The sequence below is a fragment of the Mesocricetus auratus genome, unplaced genomic scaffold (assembly GCF_017639785.1).
Source record: "Mesocricetus auratus isolate SY011 unplaced genomic scaffold, BCM_Maur_2.0 Super-Scaffold_100691, whole genome shotgun sequence".
NCBI classification, from domain to species: Eukaryota; Metazoa; Chordata; class Mammalia; order Rodentia; family Cricetidae; genus Mesocricetus; species Mesocricetus auratus.
The window spans coordinates 47,705,868-47,722,777 of NW_024429267.1; the positions used below are offsets into that span (position 1 = coordinate 47,705,868).

Consider the following 16,910-nt stretch of genomic DNA (forward strand, 5'->3'; position numbering starts at 1 on the left):
TCAGATCACTAAGTGTGCCTGCCTCAGGCCTGCCCTTAGCTTAGTGGTTCTGTCTTCAGGAAGCCTGTCCTAACTGTCCTGCACATGTGGATTCTGCTGCTCCTCCATGCTTGCCCTGCTGTACTTTTGAAGTTGTGTCACTCAGATTTACATAAATGCCAGTATTTTACATACCACAATGCTAAAGAAAGGTTTCTTGTTGGGTAAATGAAGAGCAGGATTATTTAAGAGACAATGAATGTGCCTGTTATTTATCTTGAGCATTGTTAAGTGAGAAGGTTGGTAGGCCCAAGTTGTTTCTGGGCCCTTGAGTTCAAGAGTGGATAGTGGAAACCATTCCTTTAAAGGAATGACCTGCGCTGGAGAGATGGCTCAGCAACTAAGAGCACTTATCACTCTTACTGAAGGCTCAGGTTTGGATTCTAGAACTCCAGTTCCAGAGGATCAGATGCCCTCTTCTGACCTCCAAGAGCATTAAGCATATATGTGGTACACACACCTACATGCAGACAAAGCATTCATACTCTTAAACACTGTTTACTTTTTAAAAAGCATGACAGTGAAAATGGTGGCAAAGAAATCAATCTTAAGTAATTAATAAATTAATCTTAATGGAACTAGTAGACTGAGTTGATACTGCCTGGGATGCCAAATCCAGTTTACATAATTCCAGGGAGTAATGTTTTCATTCTGATGCTTTGTTGGATTTGATTCACATCAGTTATTTTGGTTGGCCTTCACTGTGACCCAATTTAGCTGGGTGGTTTATCCCCATTTCCCTAAGCAGTAAGGAAGACCTTGAGTCTTGGAGAACCCATAGACCTTCACCCATAGCACACAGCCAGGGATGGTGGCGCTAGAGTTTGAATCTAAGTAGCGCTATTTACTTATGAAGGAAGAACTAAATTTAAAATAGAAAGTGGGTTTTAAAAGAGAAGAACCCTGAGGACTCCAGCACTTGAACGCCTACCCTGTAGCATCTTTCTTGGTCATCTGAACTTAACTGCTTTACCCCAGTCCTCACCAGGCCCTTCCTTGGACAGACCAGTCTGGCAGGATCTCAGAGGCTTACAGGCTTATTCAAGGCTAGCATTGTAGAGTTTGTGGTGGCTGCCCAAGACGACACAGAGATCTGGGCAGAGACCTCATGCTATGAACAGCGGTGGCCAGAGAAACCATTGGTCCCCAGGAGCCCAACTCTTCTCCCATACTGCTTATGGACTTTTCTCCCTTGTCAAGATTGTATGACGTCACCTGAGCAGGTGGGCTGTAGAGGAGGAAATAAGCTTGGGCTCAGACAGCTGGGGCTTTAATCTCAATCAGCTCCCTATCATCAGTGTGACCTTAGACTCATCCCTTAGCTGTCCTGACCTTGGTTCTCTTATCTAGGTATTCAGTTCAGGGTCTTTTACAACACTGCAGTCCAGCGTCAGCCCAGGCTTCAGGCATCTTAGACTTCAACTCGGGGAATCTGCTTCCACACTCACTCACGTGGCTGACTGGCTGCAGAGTTCTCGAAGGCCTCTTAGTTGCTTTCTGAGTGTTGGCCGAATCCTTTCCAGAATGGCTACCGTGACATATTGTTTCACCAGGTGTTGGTACCAAAAGATGGGGAATTTGTATAGGGTCAGTAACCTAAATTCAAAGATGGCATCATTTTGGCTGTATCCCCTTCAGAAATAAATCAGTAGATCTAGCATCCTCTTAAGGGGGTGGCACAGGGTCTTGAGCTCCAGAAGGTGTGGCTCATTGGGGGCCATGTTAGAAGGCTACCTACCACTGTCCCCATCTAGTCAGGGGCCTTTATTTGTTCAGGGCATCTGGGTTTCATGAACACTGGTGTATCTGTGCACACCTGTAGGGTGCCATTCTTCGTCTGCTCCCATACCTGATTCTCACTTGGACTTCAGGTAGGTCTCTGAGACAACCCATCTCCACTGGATGGACACACTGTGCAGTGGATGGGTCACCCTCATCTCCACTGACATCTTCCTGCTCAGAGGACCTCTGAGGTACTGGAGAATCCCTCTCCTCAGGACAGCATTTCCTCAGTGTCTGTAGGGGCAGAATGCAGTGTCTCAGTTCTACCTGCTCAGGCTCTGTGAGGTCACTTGTCAATACACCCTTTGCTGGCTGCCTCCCCTCCCTGTTCCCTGTACCTTCCAGATGAACTGGTGGTTTCAGGGTCTGCTTCTGGAAGTTTCCAAACAAGTCTAGGGACTGTGAATGGCTGCCACTGTGAGAGAACATTGATGTCCAGAGAGGGAACTTGAGGCCACATCAGATGATGACTTGATTAGTTAATGACTGGACCAAAATCTTGAAAGCACTAGAAGAATATGGAGCACTATCCTGGAAGGTTCAGATAGACGTCTGTGGGTATGAGTCAAGAGCCATGTAGCTGAGGGGATCCAGCTAAGCTGAAGAATGAGTCTGAATGGGAGACCCGTCAACATGGTCTGTCGGCAGGGAAAGCGCAGGAGCTGTGGGCTAGCCAGAATGGGTGGGGCATCAAAGGAGAAAGTTGTCTAGGGCAAATGGGATAACAACATATTCCTATAGAAATATGGTGGAAGACTGGGCATGGTGCTGCTCCCATGTAATCCCAGCACTCAGGAGGCTAAAGCAGGAGGATTACAAATCTGAGGTCAGCTAAAGCTACATAGCTACATAGTAAAACCCTCTCTCACAAAGCAAATGCACAGAAAGCTGTGCTGCTGCCTTCCCATGGAAAGAATGATGGTGCTGTAACAACACACTTCCGGGAAGACATGTGGATAAACTTGGGGAATGAGGCATTAATAAAACTTAGGGAATCTGACCCTATATCCCGGATTGTGAATTGCAGTTATTAGTCCTTTGTTGAAATACTGACCCAAATCCAGGAGGAGGTGGTAGGAATGGCATGTACCTTTATCCCAGTACTCAGAAGGCAGAGGCAGGGGGATCTCTGAGTTCAAGGTCAGCCTGGTCTATAGAGTGAGTTCCAAGACAGCCAAGGCTACGCAGAGAAACCCTGTCTCGAAAAAAAAAAAGTGCAGGCCCAAGGGTTCTGGGTGGGAAGGGAGGTGGAAGTGTACTGGACATTGACTGCAAGGTCAGGAGGTCATTCCTCGGGAGGGAGGGGACAGGTGCAGAGAGTCACAGCTGTCTGACACCCAGAAGACTGAGCCTGGGCCTGGACGATCCATGGTGCCGTGAGGGTGCTGTGCCTCATGCGTTTGGGGATGATCCCCAAAGAGTCTCCTAGAGCACCTGGCCTCTGGGAAGAAGCTTCCTTCCTTCACTCAGGCGAGTGTGTGTGTCAGTGAAATGCTCTCAGGGCAGGGTCTATGGCAGCCAGAAGTGGTTGGCTGCACTTTTAGTGACTCTGTGGGCCAGAGACCTCACTAAGCTGGCATCATAAACAACTTCACAGCCAATACTTGGAAAACAGAGGCAGGAGGATTACTCTTAAGTTCCAGGCCAGCTAGGACTAAGCCTAAGACCTTGTTTCAACCAAAAATAAAGTAAACGGAGCTTTATGAACTTTGCTTCTAAGTTGTTCCTTTGAGCCCAGGAGATGGCCAGTGGCCTTCTCTTTGTCCACTCATCTGCCCGTGGAGTCCCTGAATAAGGCAGGCTTTGGGTTCAGAACAGCTACCTCACTCCCTCAGGCATGCCCTGCTCCCTGTAACCTACCTGTCTCCCTGTGCCTCTACCCTCTGCCCTCTCTCCAGAACCTTGCTTTCGTTAGGCATTCCCTCCACCTCGGGGATGTTTGGGCTTTTCTCTGTCGTCAACTTGGAGCCCAGAAGGTTCAACCAGGTTTCCTGGTTGGCATTTCGCTTGCCCTGACTGCCGTCCAGGGCTCCTCTGTGCTGTCCTTTGTCCTCAGTGTCCCTTACTCCTCAGATGAGCTCCCTGCCCTCCCGTCCACTTTCCCATTCTCCTAGCTGTTCAGCTGTGGCTGACACAGTCCATGGCACTCGTGTCACCGGAAATTGCACATTTGCATGCTCTTATCTCCAGTTTGGGACTTGGTTTCAGTGACATCAGCATCAAGATGGAAGCATTCATTGTCATTCTGCCAGAAGTTTATGGAACCACTAGCCAGCATGCCCTGGGAGTGAGACAGGCACGTACCAGGAGGCGTACACCAGGTTCTAGTGAGAAAAGTGTACCACGTGGTGAGAGAGTTGAGCCTGAGACACTGTGGCACCCTGTTTGCTCACGAAACTGCCTGAGCAATCCTTACTTCCTCTGGTGCTGTCTGGGCCCATGCAGAACAATGTTCCCTGCCACTTAGTGCTAGTATTTCTATTAAAACCCCGTCTCTGCAGACGGGCAGATGTGTGCTTACATGTTGTTGTGTGAGTGAGGTGGGCACATATCTGGGTGCTGCAGGATGGCGTTTCTTCCTTTCACAGTGAGGAGCCCAGACCTCAGGGAGGTTAGAAGTGCCTCTGACGTCATCGAGTTGAAGGTCTAGGATTGACAGTTTGTATTTGTTTGCTGTTTTTGAGACAGTTGTTAGGTAGCCTGGCTGGCAAGGAACTTGCTTTGTAGACCAGGCTGATCCTCAAACTCGGGACAGTTCTCTCCTCCCATCTCTGCCTCTCAGTGTTATTATATAAGGCATCACCATTCCAGCTAAAAACCTGGTCTTGATTTTTTTTTTGTTTTTTGTTTTTTTTGTTTTTCAAGACAGGGTTTCTCTGTGTAGCCCTGGCTGTCCTGGAACTTACTCTGTAGACCAGGCTGGCCTCAAACTTGGAGATTCTCTTGCCTCTGCCTCCTGAATGCTGGGATTAAAGGCGTGTGTGTGCCACCACCGCCCAGCTAAGCCTTGATTTTGTTTTTTTAAGATTTATTTTGTGTGCATTGGTGTCCCTCCTGCCTGTGTGTCTGTGAAAGGAATCCCATGGAACTGGAGTTAGACAGTTGTTAGTGTCATGTTGGTGCTGGGAATTGAACCCGGGTTCTCTGGAAGAGTAGCCAGTGGTCTTAGCCATCTCTTCAGCCCCTAGGCCTTGATCTTTTAAGCACACTACAGAGGAGCAACTCTGTAAGAGCAAAGCCTGTGTATCAGTGAGACAGCTACATGCCTCTGGGAGCTTGTACTCTGGTGCAGTTAACAGCTGTGCTCTGTAAAGAGCTAGACAGTAAATGATTTAGAGGGGTAGTATGGTCATCCAGCTATCTGTTGCAGACACACAGCTCTGTTGTAATAGGGTAGATATAGCTGAGGATGATTGGGGTGTTTTCAGCATACCTTTATTCCAGGAAATGACAGAAAATGAACCTGGGCTTTGCTTTGGCTTGTGGAAGCGATGTTTTCCTGATACCTGGTCCATTAGTACATTTCCCATTAGTGCATGCTCAATGATCTCTTACTGAGTATGGACCCATGCTTCCTTACTACCCTGTCCTATCTCTTCTACAGTACGTGGGGGCCCCAGTGGCGTATATCCAACAGATATTTGTGAAGTCATCTGTGTCTCCCTGGCACAAAAACCTTCTGGCAGTAGATGTGTTCCGATCACCTCTGTCCCGGGCATTCCAACTGGTGGAGGAAATCCGGAACCACGTGCTGAGAGACAGGTACTCCTCTCAGGGGCCTCAGACTCGTGAGTACTAAAGGGAGTTACAATCCTCGGTCTTAACTACTACAGTCCAGTCAGCTCTGCAGTTCTCAGGATCCTCATGGTCTCTCTGTGACTGTCCTCACAGCACACAGGGAGTGTGAATGGGCCTAACTGCAGGGAGGTAACTGAGAAACAGCTGAGATTAGCACGGTCTACCTCGGGGTACCTTCTGGAACATGTTGGCTTAGCAGACTGTCACCATCAGGTTTCGACAAGAATTTGGGTGACCTAAAACCCTAAAGTTTCTTCCTCTCCTATTGTCCTCTAAAACTGGCAGAGGTGCTTGGTGGGGGCGTATGCGGGCTCTTACATACTTGCCTTTCCTGGAAAGAGATGGGCTTTAGGGCTCCAGTGCATTCTAGGGGCTGGACAGGTGCATGGACACGTTGAGCACTTGGAAGCATTTCCCATTTCCCTAGGCATCAGGCTCTACTGTGACCCCAGGGAAATAAGGCATCGAGGAGCCTGATGACAGGTGGTGCCCGTAAGTGCAGTGGGTTGGCCCTGTGGTGGCAGAAACAGCAGAGGCTTCCTCCATCTTCTGCTTAGCTCGGGGACCAAGAGCCTGGAGGAAGTTTGCCTTCAGGTGACAGACTTGCTGCCAGGACTCAGGAAACTCCGGAACCTACTTCCTGAACATGGCTGCCTGCTGCTGTCCCCTGGGAACTTCTGGCAGAATGACTGGGAGCGATTCCATGCCGACCCTGACATCATTGGGACCATCCATCAGCATGAGCCCAAAACTCTGCAGACATCAGCCACACTCAAAGGTACCCTCAGCACTCGGGCTGGAGAGAGCCTGTGTGTGGTCGCCTCTCTCCTTCAGTGGGTGCTCTAGTCTGTCAGGAGCCACCCCTGGTTTCTAAGAGTAACTGCAGGGAAGGGTAGCTCTGCTACCAGCCCGTCCCCATGACTGTTGTTATTCCTATGTCTTGCTGGTTTCTGCCCACAGACTTGCTGTTTGGTGTCCCTGGGAAGTACAGTGGGGTGAGCCTCTACACAAGGAAGAGGATGGTCTCTTACACCATCACCCTGGTCTTCCAGCACTACCATGCCAAGTAAGGTGCTCAGGCTCCCCACCGCTCTGTGGTACTTAGCTTGAGTGGTTGCTTCTCTGACCAACATGGCTCCAGGCCTCCTATTTAAATGTTTGTGTCCTTTACTCAAAGAACTAGATCTGATCATTTGAATGAGGATGGTCCTCAGGCCTGACTAAGAACAAGGGACCTGAGGCAGCTCTGACAATTTCTGTGACCTGGTGTTTCCTCTGGTTTCTTCCTAAGCCCTGAGCAGTGTCTCAGCTGACTGATGAGCTCCGTGCAGCCTGTGTCTTGTCTGAACCACTGCACAGCTCTCCAGTCGGCAAGGGTACTTGAGGTGCCTCTGACTGGCTCTTCTGAGCCTTTGGCACCTGGGGTTGTGTGATACGTCAGGACAGGAGGTCTGCCAGCTTTACCAATCTTTGGTGTCTGTGGACACTAGAGAAACCACAGAGAAGCTTTCCTTCAACAAATGGGAAGGGGAGACCCTGCTGGGCCCCTCTAGGGACTTTTACGTTACAGGTTTCTGAGCAGCCTACGCGCCCGGCTCATGCTCCTGCACCCCAGCCCCAACTGCAGCCTGCGGGCCGAGAACCTGGTCCACGTGCACTTCAAAGAGGAGATTGGTATTGCAGAGCTCATCCCTCTCGTGACCACCTACATCATCCTGTTTGCCTACATCTACTTTTCCACACGTAGGTCTCCTTTTCCATGGCACCCACTTCTGCTGTTAGAGACGGCTTGGAGCCGAGATGGAGAATCTCTCTGGTGGTCACTAAACCAGGGCTTCATCCCATAGAGTCTCAGGGGCTTCTGAGGAAAAGACACTGTGGGTTAGAGCTCCCAAAAGAGCTATGTTCATGAGACCAGAAGTGTCTGTATTTGTCATTTTCTTCTGGTTACAACAGGAGCCTTCTCTTCCTTGATTGTCTGCATATCCACTCCCAGGAGCTCAGTTAAGGAGGGTTCCAGGGGCTGGGGGAGGTACCGCCCTGATGTGCCCTCTCTTCTATAGGCAAGATCGACATGGTCAAGTCTAAGTGGGGACTCGCCCTGGCAGCCGTGGTCACAGTGCTTAGCTCTCTGCTCATGTCTGTGGGGCTCTGCACTCTCTTTGGCCTGACACCCACACTCAATGGAGGGTAGGTCTCACAGGGCCAGTGAGCCGTCAGGCCCCTTGCACATCTGGGCCTGATGTGACCCCTGGTGACCGTTGCATTAGATGTTTGTTGTTGCCCCATGTCTTTGCCTTATTATTTATGACATTGAAGAGGTGCATGTTCCTCTGTAAGCATGTGTGATGTATATGGCACATCTATGAATATAGAAAACGTGGTTGTGCGCATGTATGTATACACATACATTGTGTGTTCTTATAAAGAATATGTGTTTGTTTATATGGTATCTGTGTATATATAGATATTGATGTTTAGATTTTAAATCCATATACACATTGCTTTTATTTTTTGGTTTTGGGTTTTTGTTTTGTTGGTATTTCGAGACAGGGTTTCTCTGTATTGTTTTGGAGGCTGTCCTGGAACTCGATCTGTAGACCAGACTGGCTTTGAACTCACAGAGATCCTCCTGCCTCTGCCTCCCAAGTGCTGGGATTAAAGGCATCCGCCACCAACGCCTGGCTTTTTTTTTTTTAAGATTTTATTTATTTATTATGTATACAACACTCTCCTTCCATGTACACCTACAGGTCAGAAGAGGGCACCAGATCAGATCTCATTACAGATGGTTGTGAGCCACCATGTGGTTGCTGGGAATTGAACTCAGGACCTCTGGAAGAGCAGCCAGTGCTCTTAACCTCTGAGCCATCTCTCCAGCCTCACACTGCTTTCTAGTGGCTTGTGCCCAGGGAGTGTGGGATACTGATGTATATGTGTCGTCTTCACTATTGAAAGAGGGTTGGTGGCTCCGTGAGTAAGGCACTTCCCGCCAAGCCTGACTACCTGAGTTCAATCCCTAGAATCTGCATCATAGGAGAGTGAGTGTGCATTCATGCATACATACATACATACATAAATGAAGGATTTTCCTCTTAAAGATTTAAGTGCCCAGTCAGAGTGAGTGTGAGTCTGTTATCAGTGTATGAGGACAGAGCGTTTATCTTCTTCACTGATGTTATTTTCCCCTCATTCCTCTGAAAATCTTAGGCCAGAGCCCTCCACTACGTTTGTCTTCAGGCTTTGGCCTCTGGCTGGCCTTGCCTGTCTGGTGATTACCAACCCACTGGCTGGCCTTCCCACGACCTTGGCTGCTCAGGCAGTCTTAGTGAAAACTGCTTTCTTCCCAGTGCTAGATATCAGACCCAAGGCCTAGGACACTCGTCTACAGCTGCACAGAAAAGCGACTTTGTATCGCTGTTTGTTCCTTGTCCTGGACTGCCTGCTTCCTTTTCTGAGCCACTTTGAGAGCTTCCCTTACATGGGTGAGGCGCAGCCAGCAGCCAGATACTCTATGCGAGCAGTTACATTTCTCCAGACACAGCGTCTCAGCAAAGGTTAGGGGTTAAGGCTAGGGTCATCCCTCCCATTTAGTTCAGTATCTTGGCCTGGAGTAACTGGTGTAGGGTCCTAGAAATGGTGGTTCCATCAGCCATTGGAGTCTAGTATGGGAGGGTTAGGAAAGCTGTGATCTGGCAGTGGGGACAGTGATGTTCTCCAGGGGCCTCTTCCAGTCTCCCTTCTCCACTGGGCAGAAGAGACAGGGATGGTAGCTGGCCCCTTGGCAAAGCTTTGTTGACAAGAATCCTGTTGGATGGAGGTATATTAGAGCTACTGCCCTGTGCTGCAGGACCCACTTGGCCGCCTGTACTGTAGGCTGGAAGCCCCACAGCCTTCCAGGGCTCATGCCTGCTAAGAACCAACCCTTCCTGTCTCTTCCTCTGTCCCCAGTGAGATTTTCCCATACCTGGTGGTGGTTATTGGGTTAGAGAACGTGTTGGTGCTCACCAAGTCAGTTGTATCAACCCCAGTGGACCTCGAGGTGAAGCTTCGGATTGCACAAGGTAACGCTGGGGCGATTGCCTGTTCACCTGAATTTATGCCCAAGGAGATAAGGAGCCCTCAAAGTCAACCTTTTAGGGCTGTGGTGATGGCTCAGAAAGTAAAGTACACGCCGCACAGGCATGAGGGCTTATATGCCAGTAAGAAAGCTAGGCAGCCAGTAGCAGCCCCCCACCCAGCCCGTCAGAGTCTTACTGTGTAGCGCTGGCTGACCTCAGACTCATAGAGATCCTCCTACCCCAGCCTCTTGAGTGCTGGGATTAAAGGTGTGAACCACCATGCCCTACTAAAAGGAGGTCGATCTCTTGAGGCATTTTATCCTGTGCCCATTTCTGTGAACAGAAACTGGTGTTCATTCAACCCACCAGCCTCTGTTGAGCTTGTTCCATCCTGTACAGGGTATGAGGTTATGGAGAGATGAACAAAGTCTCTTGTGAGACCATACACACTGTAAATGCAGACACTTGTTCATAAGACAGTGTGGTGGCATGGCCCTGGGCGCAGCATGAGGAAGAGCCAGTTAATTCCTCCATGGCTCTGGCTGCAGTGGGTGGCACTGGGCTTTTTTCCCGGGTTTCCTCATCTCGTCGCCCTGGTTCCCCTTTATTTTGATGGCCAGAGCACTCTGCTGCACCCCACCTTTCCTCTGAGGCAACTGTGATGGTGGCGACTCCTGGAGTCTGCCCAGAGGCTGGACCCCTTCTTCATGCTGTCCTGAGGACTGCAAGGTCAGGTGCACACATAAAACAGGTCGGTCCTCACTGACCCATGCTCTGGGTTTCCCTCTGCAGGCTTAAGCAGTGAGAGCTGGTCCATTATGAAGAACATGGCAACTGAACTGGGCATCATCCTCATCGGCTACTTCACCCTAGTGCCCGCTATCCAGGTAAGTCCCCAAGGCTTACCCAAGGCAGCCGGCTGGGGTGTGTGTGCCCTGTCATCTCACCCCAGCTTTTAATAAAATCCATGTTGCTGTGCCTCAGGTCTCAAACAAGGCCAAGGGAAGAAAACCTAATTCTCAGCAAGTTCTGCCCCTTAACTAGGCCTGGATGCAGATCACCTCTTTGCCCAGATCTCATTATAGATGGTTGTGAGCCACCATGTGGGTGCTGGGAATTGAACTTGGTCCTCTGGAAGAGCAGCCATTGCTCTTAACCTCTGAGCCACCTCTCCAGCCCCGAGAAGGGCTCTTTGGACTTAAAATTTTCTGGGTTGGATCAGATTTTCAGGAAATCAAGGGACTAGATTTCCTGAAAAAAGTAAGCAGGCTCTGTGCTGCCCCCTAGTGAGCTGCTAGCCTGATCCTCAGTCTCCAGATCCGTAGCTGAAGACTATTTTCCTTTGTCTTTGCTGTGCTCTGCTAACCCTGAGGGATCTGCTCTCCAGGCTTGCAGACGTGTAGCCAGTGTGTTCTGTTCCAGGAGTTCTGCCTCTTCGCTGTTGTGGGCCTGGTGTCCGACTTCTTCCTCCAGATGCTGTTCTTCACCACGGTCCTGTCCATCGACATTCGGCGAATGGAGGCGAGTGCTGAGCCTGCCCACTCCTCAGACATGGGAGGGAGCACTCCCATGCAGGCAGCCCTAAATCACTTGGGCCTGATCACTGTGCTCCCAACAGCTAGCCGACCTGAACAAGCGTCTGCCCCCTGAATCCTGCCTGCCCTCAGCTAAGCCTGTGGGAAGGCCAGCACGCTATGAGAGACAGCTGGCTGTGCGGCCGTCCATGCCGCATACCATCACACTGCAGCCATCTTCCTTCCGAAACTTGCGGCTCCCCAAAAGACTGCGTGTCATCTACTTCCTGGCCCGTACTCGCCTGGCACAGCGCCTCATCATGGTACCCATCACTCCTGCTCAAATCCCAGGGGTGGCCCTTGAAGGCCTTGCTTCCTGAGCATGGGAATTGCCTAGGATGAAGCCACTGTGCATGGTCCATGTTTTCTGAGTTGTGGCTAATCAGACTCCATGTAGCGTGTGAGCAGCAGAGAATAGTGGAGCGTGCTGGCTGCTGGCTGTCTGCGTCTTTCCTCAGCAGCTGAGGGGAGTGGGTAACAGCGAGGCCCTGGGGAAGGTTTCCAGCTGGGGTGGGGGGTGGGGAAGCTCTGTGAAACTAAAGCAGTCCCAGTGGTTTGTAGCTTTGGAAACCCACTCCTTAGCCACGGGACGGGAGCCAGGCTCTAGTGGCAGTTGTCAGCACAGATTGCGGTCACGCCCTGCCTGCACATCCAGTGAGACGTCCAGTGTGAGGGCAAAGATTGCTTGGGGCCTGGGGCTGCTCAAAGCCTGCAAGGCCCTACTGAGCACCTGCCACCCCACTGCAGGCTGGTACCGTTGTTTGGATTGGCATCCTGGTATACACAGACCCAGCAGGGCTGCGTACCTACCTCGCTGCCCAGGTGACAGAACAGAGCCCACTGGGTGAGGGTTCCCTGGGCCCCATGCCTGTGCCTAGCGGAGTGCTGCCCGCCAGCCGCCCGGACCCTGCCTTCTCCATCTTCCCACCCGACGCTCCTAAAGTGCCAGAGAACCAGACGTTGCCAGGTGAGCTGCCTGAGCATGCTGTTCCTGCAGAGGGTGTCCATGACAGCCGAGCCCCAGAGGTAACTTGGGGGCCTGAGGATGAAGAGCTGTGGAGGAAACTGTCCTTCCGCCACTGGCCCACGCTCTTCAACTACTACAACATCACACTGGCCAAAAGGTAAGCTGAGCAGTGCCAACTGTCAACCTCTCTTGGTATGAGCTCACCATCCCCGAGCATCTCCTCTCCACTAGGTGAGAAAACGAGTCTGAGTTCTGCACTGAATTTGAAGTAGTTGAAAACAATTCATGGGGCAATGATACAGGAGCCGGTGGCGTTCCCAGCAGACACACCTGGGAGCGCCACCCTGAAGTCCTTGTTCTTGGGAGTTAGAGATTGCTTGCCCCTCTTCCCTTGGCAGAATGAGGTCCATTGATGGCTGCTAGGGTGCTAGCTAGTGTTGGAAAATAGCAAGATTTGGATGCCAGGGCTGGTGGGGAGAGGCAGCAGGCAGAGAGAAGACTACGGGAGGAGGGCATCCCTGCTCAGCCAGGGCCTCACTGCCTGCCTACAGGTACATCAGCCTACTGCCTGTCATACCTGTCACACTGCGTCTGAATCCACGGGAGGCCCTGGAGGGACGTCACCCTCAGGATGGTCGCAGTGCCTGGACCCCACCCGAGTCTTTGCCTGCAGGCCTCTGGGAGGGCGGACCTAAGGGGCCAGGTGGAACGCCAGCCCACGGCGACGTTACCTTGTACAAGTAAGGCCCCGGTGAGGCAAGACGTAGGTGAGAGTGAAGCCAGTGTCGGGGTGCGCCTGCTCACACTTTCGCGGTCTGCGCAGGGTGGCCGCACTTGGCCTGGCAGCGGGCATCGTCCTTGTGCTGCTGCTGCTCTGCCTCTACCGGGTGCTGTGCCCGCGGAACTACGGGCAGCCGGGTGGCGGTCCGGGCAGGCGGAGGCGCGGAGAGCTGCCCTGCGATGACTACGGCTACGCGCCGCCTGAGACGGAGATCGTGCCGCTGGTGCTGCGAGGGCACCTCATGGTGAGTGGGGCGGGGTTCCGCGGACAGCAGGCCATCGCGGCCTTGGCCCGTGCCAACACAGCGCCCTCGTGCAGGACATCGAGTGTCTGTCTAGCGATGGGATGCTGCTGGTGAGCTGCTGCTTGGCAGGCCAAGTCTGCGTGTGGGACGCCCAGACCGGGGACTGCCTGACGCGCATCCCGCGCCCAGGGTGAGCTCGGGTTGGCCCTGCCCCTTGCCTGCTCTCGTGGGCCCCTCCCCCAGCTCACTCTGGCTCCTCCACCCTGGCAGGTCACGCCGGGACAGCTGCGGAGGCGGAGCTTTTGAAACTCAGGAGAACTGGGAGAGGCTGTCGGATGGCGGCAAAGCTAGCCCGGAGGACCCTGGGGACAGCCCTCCACTGCGACACCGTCCCCGAGGGCCTCCACAGCCTTCCCTCTTCGGGGACCAGCCAGACCTCACCTGCTTGATCGACACCAACTTCTCGGTGCAGCTGCCCCCAGAGCCCGCTCAGCCCGAGCCTCGGCACCGGGCGGGCTGTGGCCGCTCTAGGGACTCTGGCTATGACTTCAGCCGTCTGGTGCAGCGCGTGTACCAGGAGGAGGGCCTGGCTGCTGTGCGCATGCCGGCCCTGCGCCCGCCCTCTCCAGGATCCCCGCTGCCCCAGGCTTCTCAAGAAGAGGGGGCTGCACCGGAGAAGGGCTCCCCTCCTCTGGCCTGGGCTCCCAGCACAGCCGGCTCTATCTGGAGCTTGGAGCTGCAAGGCAACCTCATCGTGGTTGGGCGGAGCAGCGGCCGGCTGGAGGTGGGCCGAGGGGCTGCTCACATCTAGCTGGGGGGTTCCCACGAGGAGTGGGTGCTCACAGCCTCTGCGCTCGCAGGTGTGGGACGCCATTGAGGGGGTGCTCTGCTGCAGCAACGAGGAGGTGTCCTCAGGCATCACAGCCCTTGTCTTCCTGGACAGGAGGTGAGAGTCCCGGCCGCTGGCCTTGGCCCCATCTGTCAGGGTCAGGCCACTCTGTGCTGAGGCTTGAGGCCTCTTCCTTCACTGGCTGAGGCATCTGACCTGTTTCCACTCAGCCTCTAGTACTCAGTTGAGGGTGGGTCAGGTGGTGACCACCTTAAAACTGTCAAGTGTTTGCAGCAGGGCCAGGCACATGCTAAATTCTCGGTGCCCTAAGTCAGCTTCTCATACTGGATCGTGAATACTGACCTGGATATTTCCCTCTCGTTTTCAGCGGCAGAAAATGTGTTTGCAGAACTTTTTTTTTTGTATTTGAAACAAGGCCTCATTTGGGTACTTTATTTTTTTGAACATGTTCAGGGCATTTTGTTTTGAAAAGGGTATTTGGCTGCATGCATGTGTCTGTGGGGGAGGGGGGCGGTGCCAGTGGAACTCTGGCCTCCATTTTGACTGCTGCCATCACTGGAACTTGAACAGGCCTTTACTTCATGTTCCTCACAGCCTGGCCAACTATTGGGTCCTTCACGCTTGTTCTCTAGCTTTCGGAAGAGCTCACATGTCTCTTACCTTTAAAGTCCCTGGTGACCAACTCCCTCCCTACTCATCATGGATTCCCATGAGCTGTTTTTGGTGGTCATGGGCAAAAGTTGTAATATGCACTGCCTTTTGCTGGGACGAGATTTCACAACCCCACCTGATCTGTGATTGTACGAGCCACTGGCAAATATGCCTGCAGCCTGTGCCCAAGGATTGAGAACAAAGAAGATCCTTTTGTGGTTGAAGGAAACAGACTGATACTTGGGTCAAAGTTGATTTATGAGATTGCAGCCCCTATGGGGGCTCCATGGCACATGCGCACCCTGGGTCCTTTTCCTCAGAATGGAGTCTTAAGCTCCAGGCTACAGGGGAACTCCTCATTTGTTAGATGTGTTGACCTGGAACTCTTATCCACCTGCCTCTGCCTCCTGAATGATGGGACTAAAGGTGTGGGCCACCACTGCCTGACCCAAAAAAACCTCTTAGATTTCCTTGGTGTTTTCTTGTATGAATGTACACCATGTGACTGGTGCCTGTGGAGGTCAGGAGAGGGCATCAGAGTCCCTGGAGTTCCATGAGCTACCATATCGGTGCTGGGAACTGAACCTGGGTTCTCTGCAAGAGCAGACTCATCTCTCCAGCTTGTTTTTGTATTGATTTACAGGTGTGTATGACACTTAACCTTTACAACCCCTGAGGTGGGGACTGTTAACCCCATTTTACAATGACAAGGGCTATAGAGGCCGAGCTGTAGCTGCCACCCCCAGCATCTTTCTTACAGCGCTTTGTGTATTCCTAGTGGCCATGGTCTTTCCTGTCTTTCTCTTCTAGGATTGTAGCTGCTCGGCTTAATGGTTCCCTTGATTTCTTTTCCCTGGAGACTCACACTTCCCTCAGCCCCCTGCAGTTCACAGGTCAGTGGGGGGCGGATGGGACAGGCATTATACATGGTGATGGGGGTGCTACTCACTGAACCTGTCCTCCTTAGGGACCCCAGGACGAGGCAGTTCTCCTTCCTCATCTGTGTACAGCAGCAACACAGTGGCCTGTCATCTGACCCACACAGTGCCCTGTGCACACCAAAAACCTATTACAGCGCTGAGAGCTGCTGCCGGGCGCCTGGTGACAGGGAGCCAAGACCATACTCTCAGAGTGTGTATTGTTTATCTCTGGGCACTTGTGAGCTGGAAAGGGGTGGGAAACAGGTTAAGCTGGAGGAGTCCTAGGAGGAATGATGGAAGGCATTTCCTAGCTAAAAACTTGAAAGGCTCCAGAGACCAAAGCCTACTACTTCTCCCTGTCCTAGGTCTTCCGACTGGAGGACTCGTGCTGCCTTTTTACCCTGCAGGGCCACTCAGGGGCAATCACAACCGTGTACATTGATCAGGTGAGGGACCTGTTGTGGGGTAAGGTAATCCAACTCCGTCTGGCCCTTGTTGACGAAAGCACTCCACCCGTGATCTGCCTGTGATGCGGTTTCCCTGGGCTTCTTTCCCCAGACCATGGTACTGGCCAGTGGAGGACAAGATGGAGCCATCTGCCTATGGGATGTACTAACAGGTAGCCGGGTCAGTCATACATTTGCTCACCGTGGAGATGTCACCTCCCTTACCTGTACCACTTCCTGTGTCATTAGTAGTGGTTTGGATGACCTCATTAATATCTGGGACCGCAGCACAGGCATCAAGCTTTACTCCATTCAGCAGGTAAGCAGGTAGAGTGGAGGGTGGCTGGTGTTTGGGGATGAACTCACACTGAAGACCCTCTGGTCTTGCCTCCAGGATCTGGGCTGTGGTGCAAGCCTAGGTGTCATCTCAGACAACCTTCTGGTGACTGGCGGCCAGGGCTGTGTCTCCTTTTGGGACCTAAACTACGGGGACCTGTTACAGACAGTCTACTTGGGCAAGAACAGTGAGGCCCAGCCTGCCCGGCAGATTCTGGTACTGGACAATGCTGCCATTGTCTGCAACTTTGGCAGTGAGCTCAGCCTAGTGTATGTGCCCTCTGTGCTGGAGAAACTGGACTGAGGGCAGGTCGACTATACAACCCACCCAATTGGGGCACTGGGGGCAGCAAGTCTTTGGACCTAGACATCTTCTTTGCAGCTGCCTCTGAACTGTTGTCTCCTGACTGTAATATTAAACTTTTTTAAAAACCACATTTTACCCTGAAGCCTGAGCTGCT

At 52.3% G+C, this 16,910-nt stretch overlaps 1 protein-coding gene across 2 annotated transcripts in view; it reads left to right on the forward strand.

The window, feature by feature from the left end:
* Positions 1-16,884, forward strand: part of LOC101828996 (SREBF chaperone) — a 53,930-nt gene extending 37,046 nt beyond the window's left edge. For both annotated transcript variants that reach the window (XM_005074981.4, XM_013117028.3), the window contains 20 exons: positions 5,426-5,583; positions 6,177-6,397; positions 6,580-6,685; positions 7,190-7,362; positions 7,683-7,809; positions 9,571-9,683; positions 10,473-10,567; positions 11,103-11,201; positions 11,299-11,517; positions 12,002-12,378; positions 12,773-12,961; positions 13,045-13,246; positions 13,321-13,436; positions 13,517-14,030; positions 14,107-14,192; positions 15,558-15,640; positions 15,715-15,878; positions 16,033-16,113; positions 16,226-16,432; positions 16,508-16,884. In XM_005074981.4, coding sequence (XP_005075038.1) covers positions 5,426-5,583; positions 6,177-6,397; positions 6,580-6,685; positions 7,190-7,362; positions 7,683-7,809; positions 9,571-9,683; positions 10,473-10,567; positions 11,103-11,201; positions 11,299-11,517; positions 12,002-12,378; positions 12,773-12,961; positions 13,045-13,246; positions 13,321-13,436; positions 13,517-14,030; positions 14,107-14,192; positions 15,558-15,640; positions 15,715-15,878; positions 16,033-16,113; positions 16,226-16,432; positions 16,508-16,753 — 3,576 coding nt within the window. In that variant the 3' untranslated portion in view covers positions 16,754-16,884. The remainder of the gene's footprint in view (positions 1-5,425; positions 5,584-6,176; positions 6,398-6,579; positions 6,686-7,189; positions 7,363-7,682; positions 7,810-9,570; positions 9,684-10,472; positions 10,568-11,102; positions 11,202-11,298; positions 11,518-12,001; positions 12,379-12,772; positions 12,962-13,044; positions 13,247-13,320; positions 13,437-13,516; positions 14,031-14,106; positions 14,193-15,557; positions 15,641-15,714; positions 15,879-16,032; positions 16,114-16,225; positions 16,433-16,507) is intronic.
* Positions 16,885-16,910: the final 26 nt, after the last annotated feature.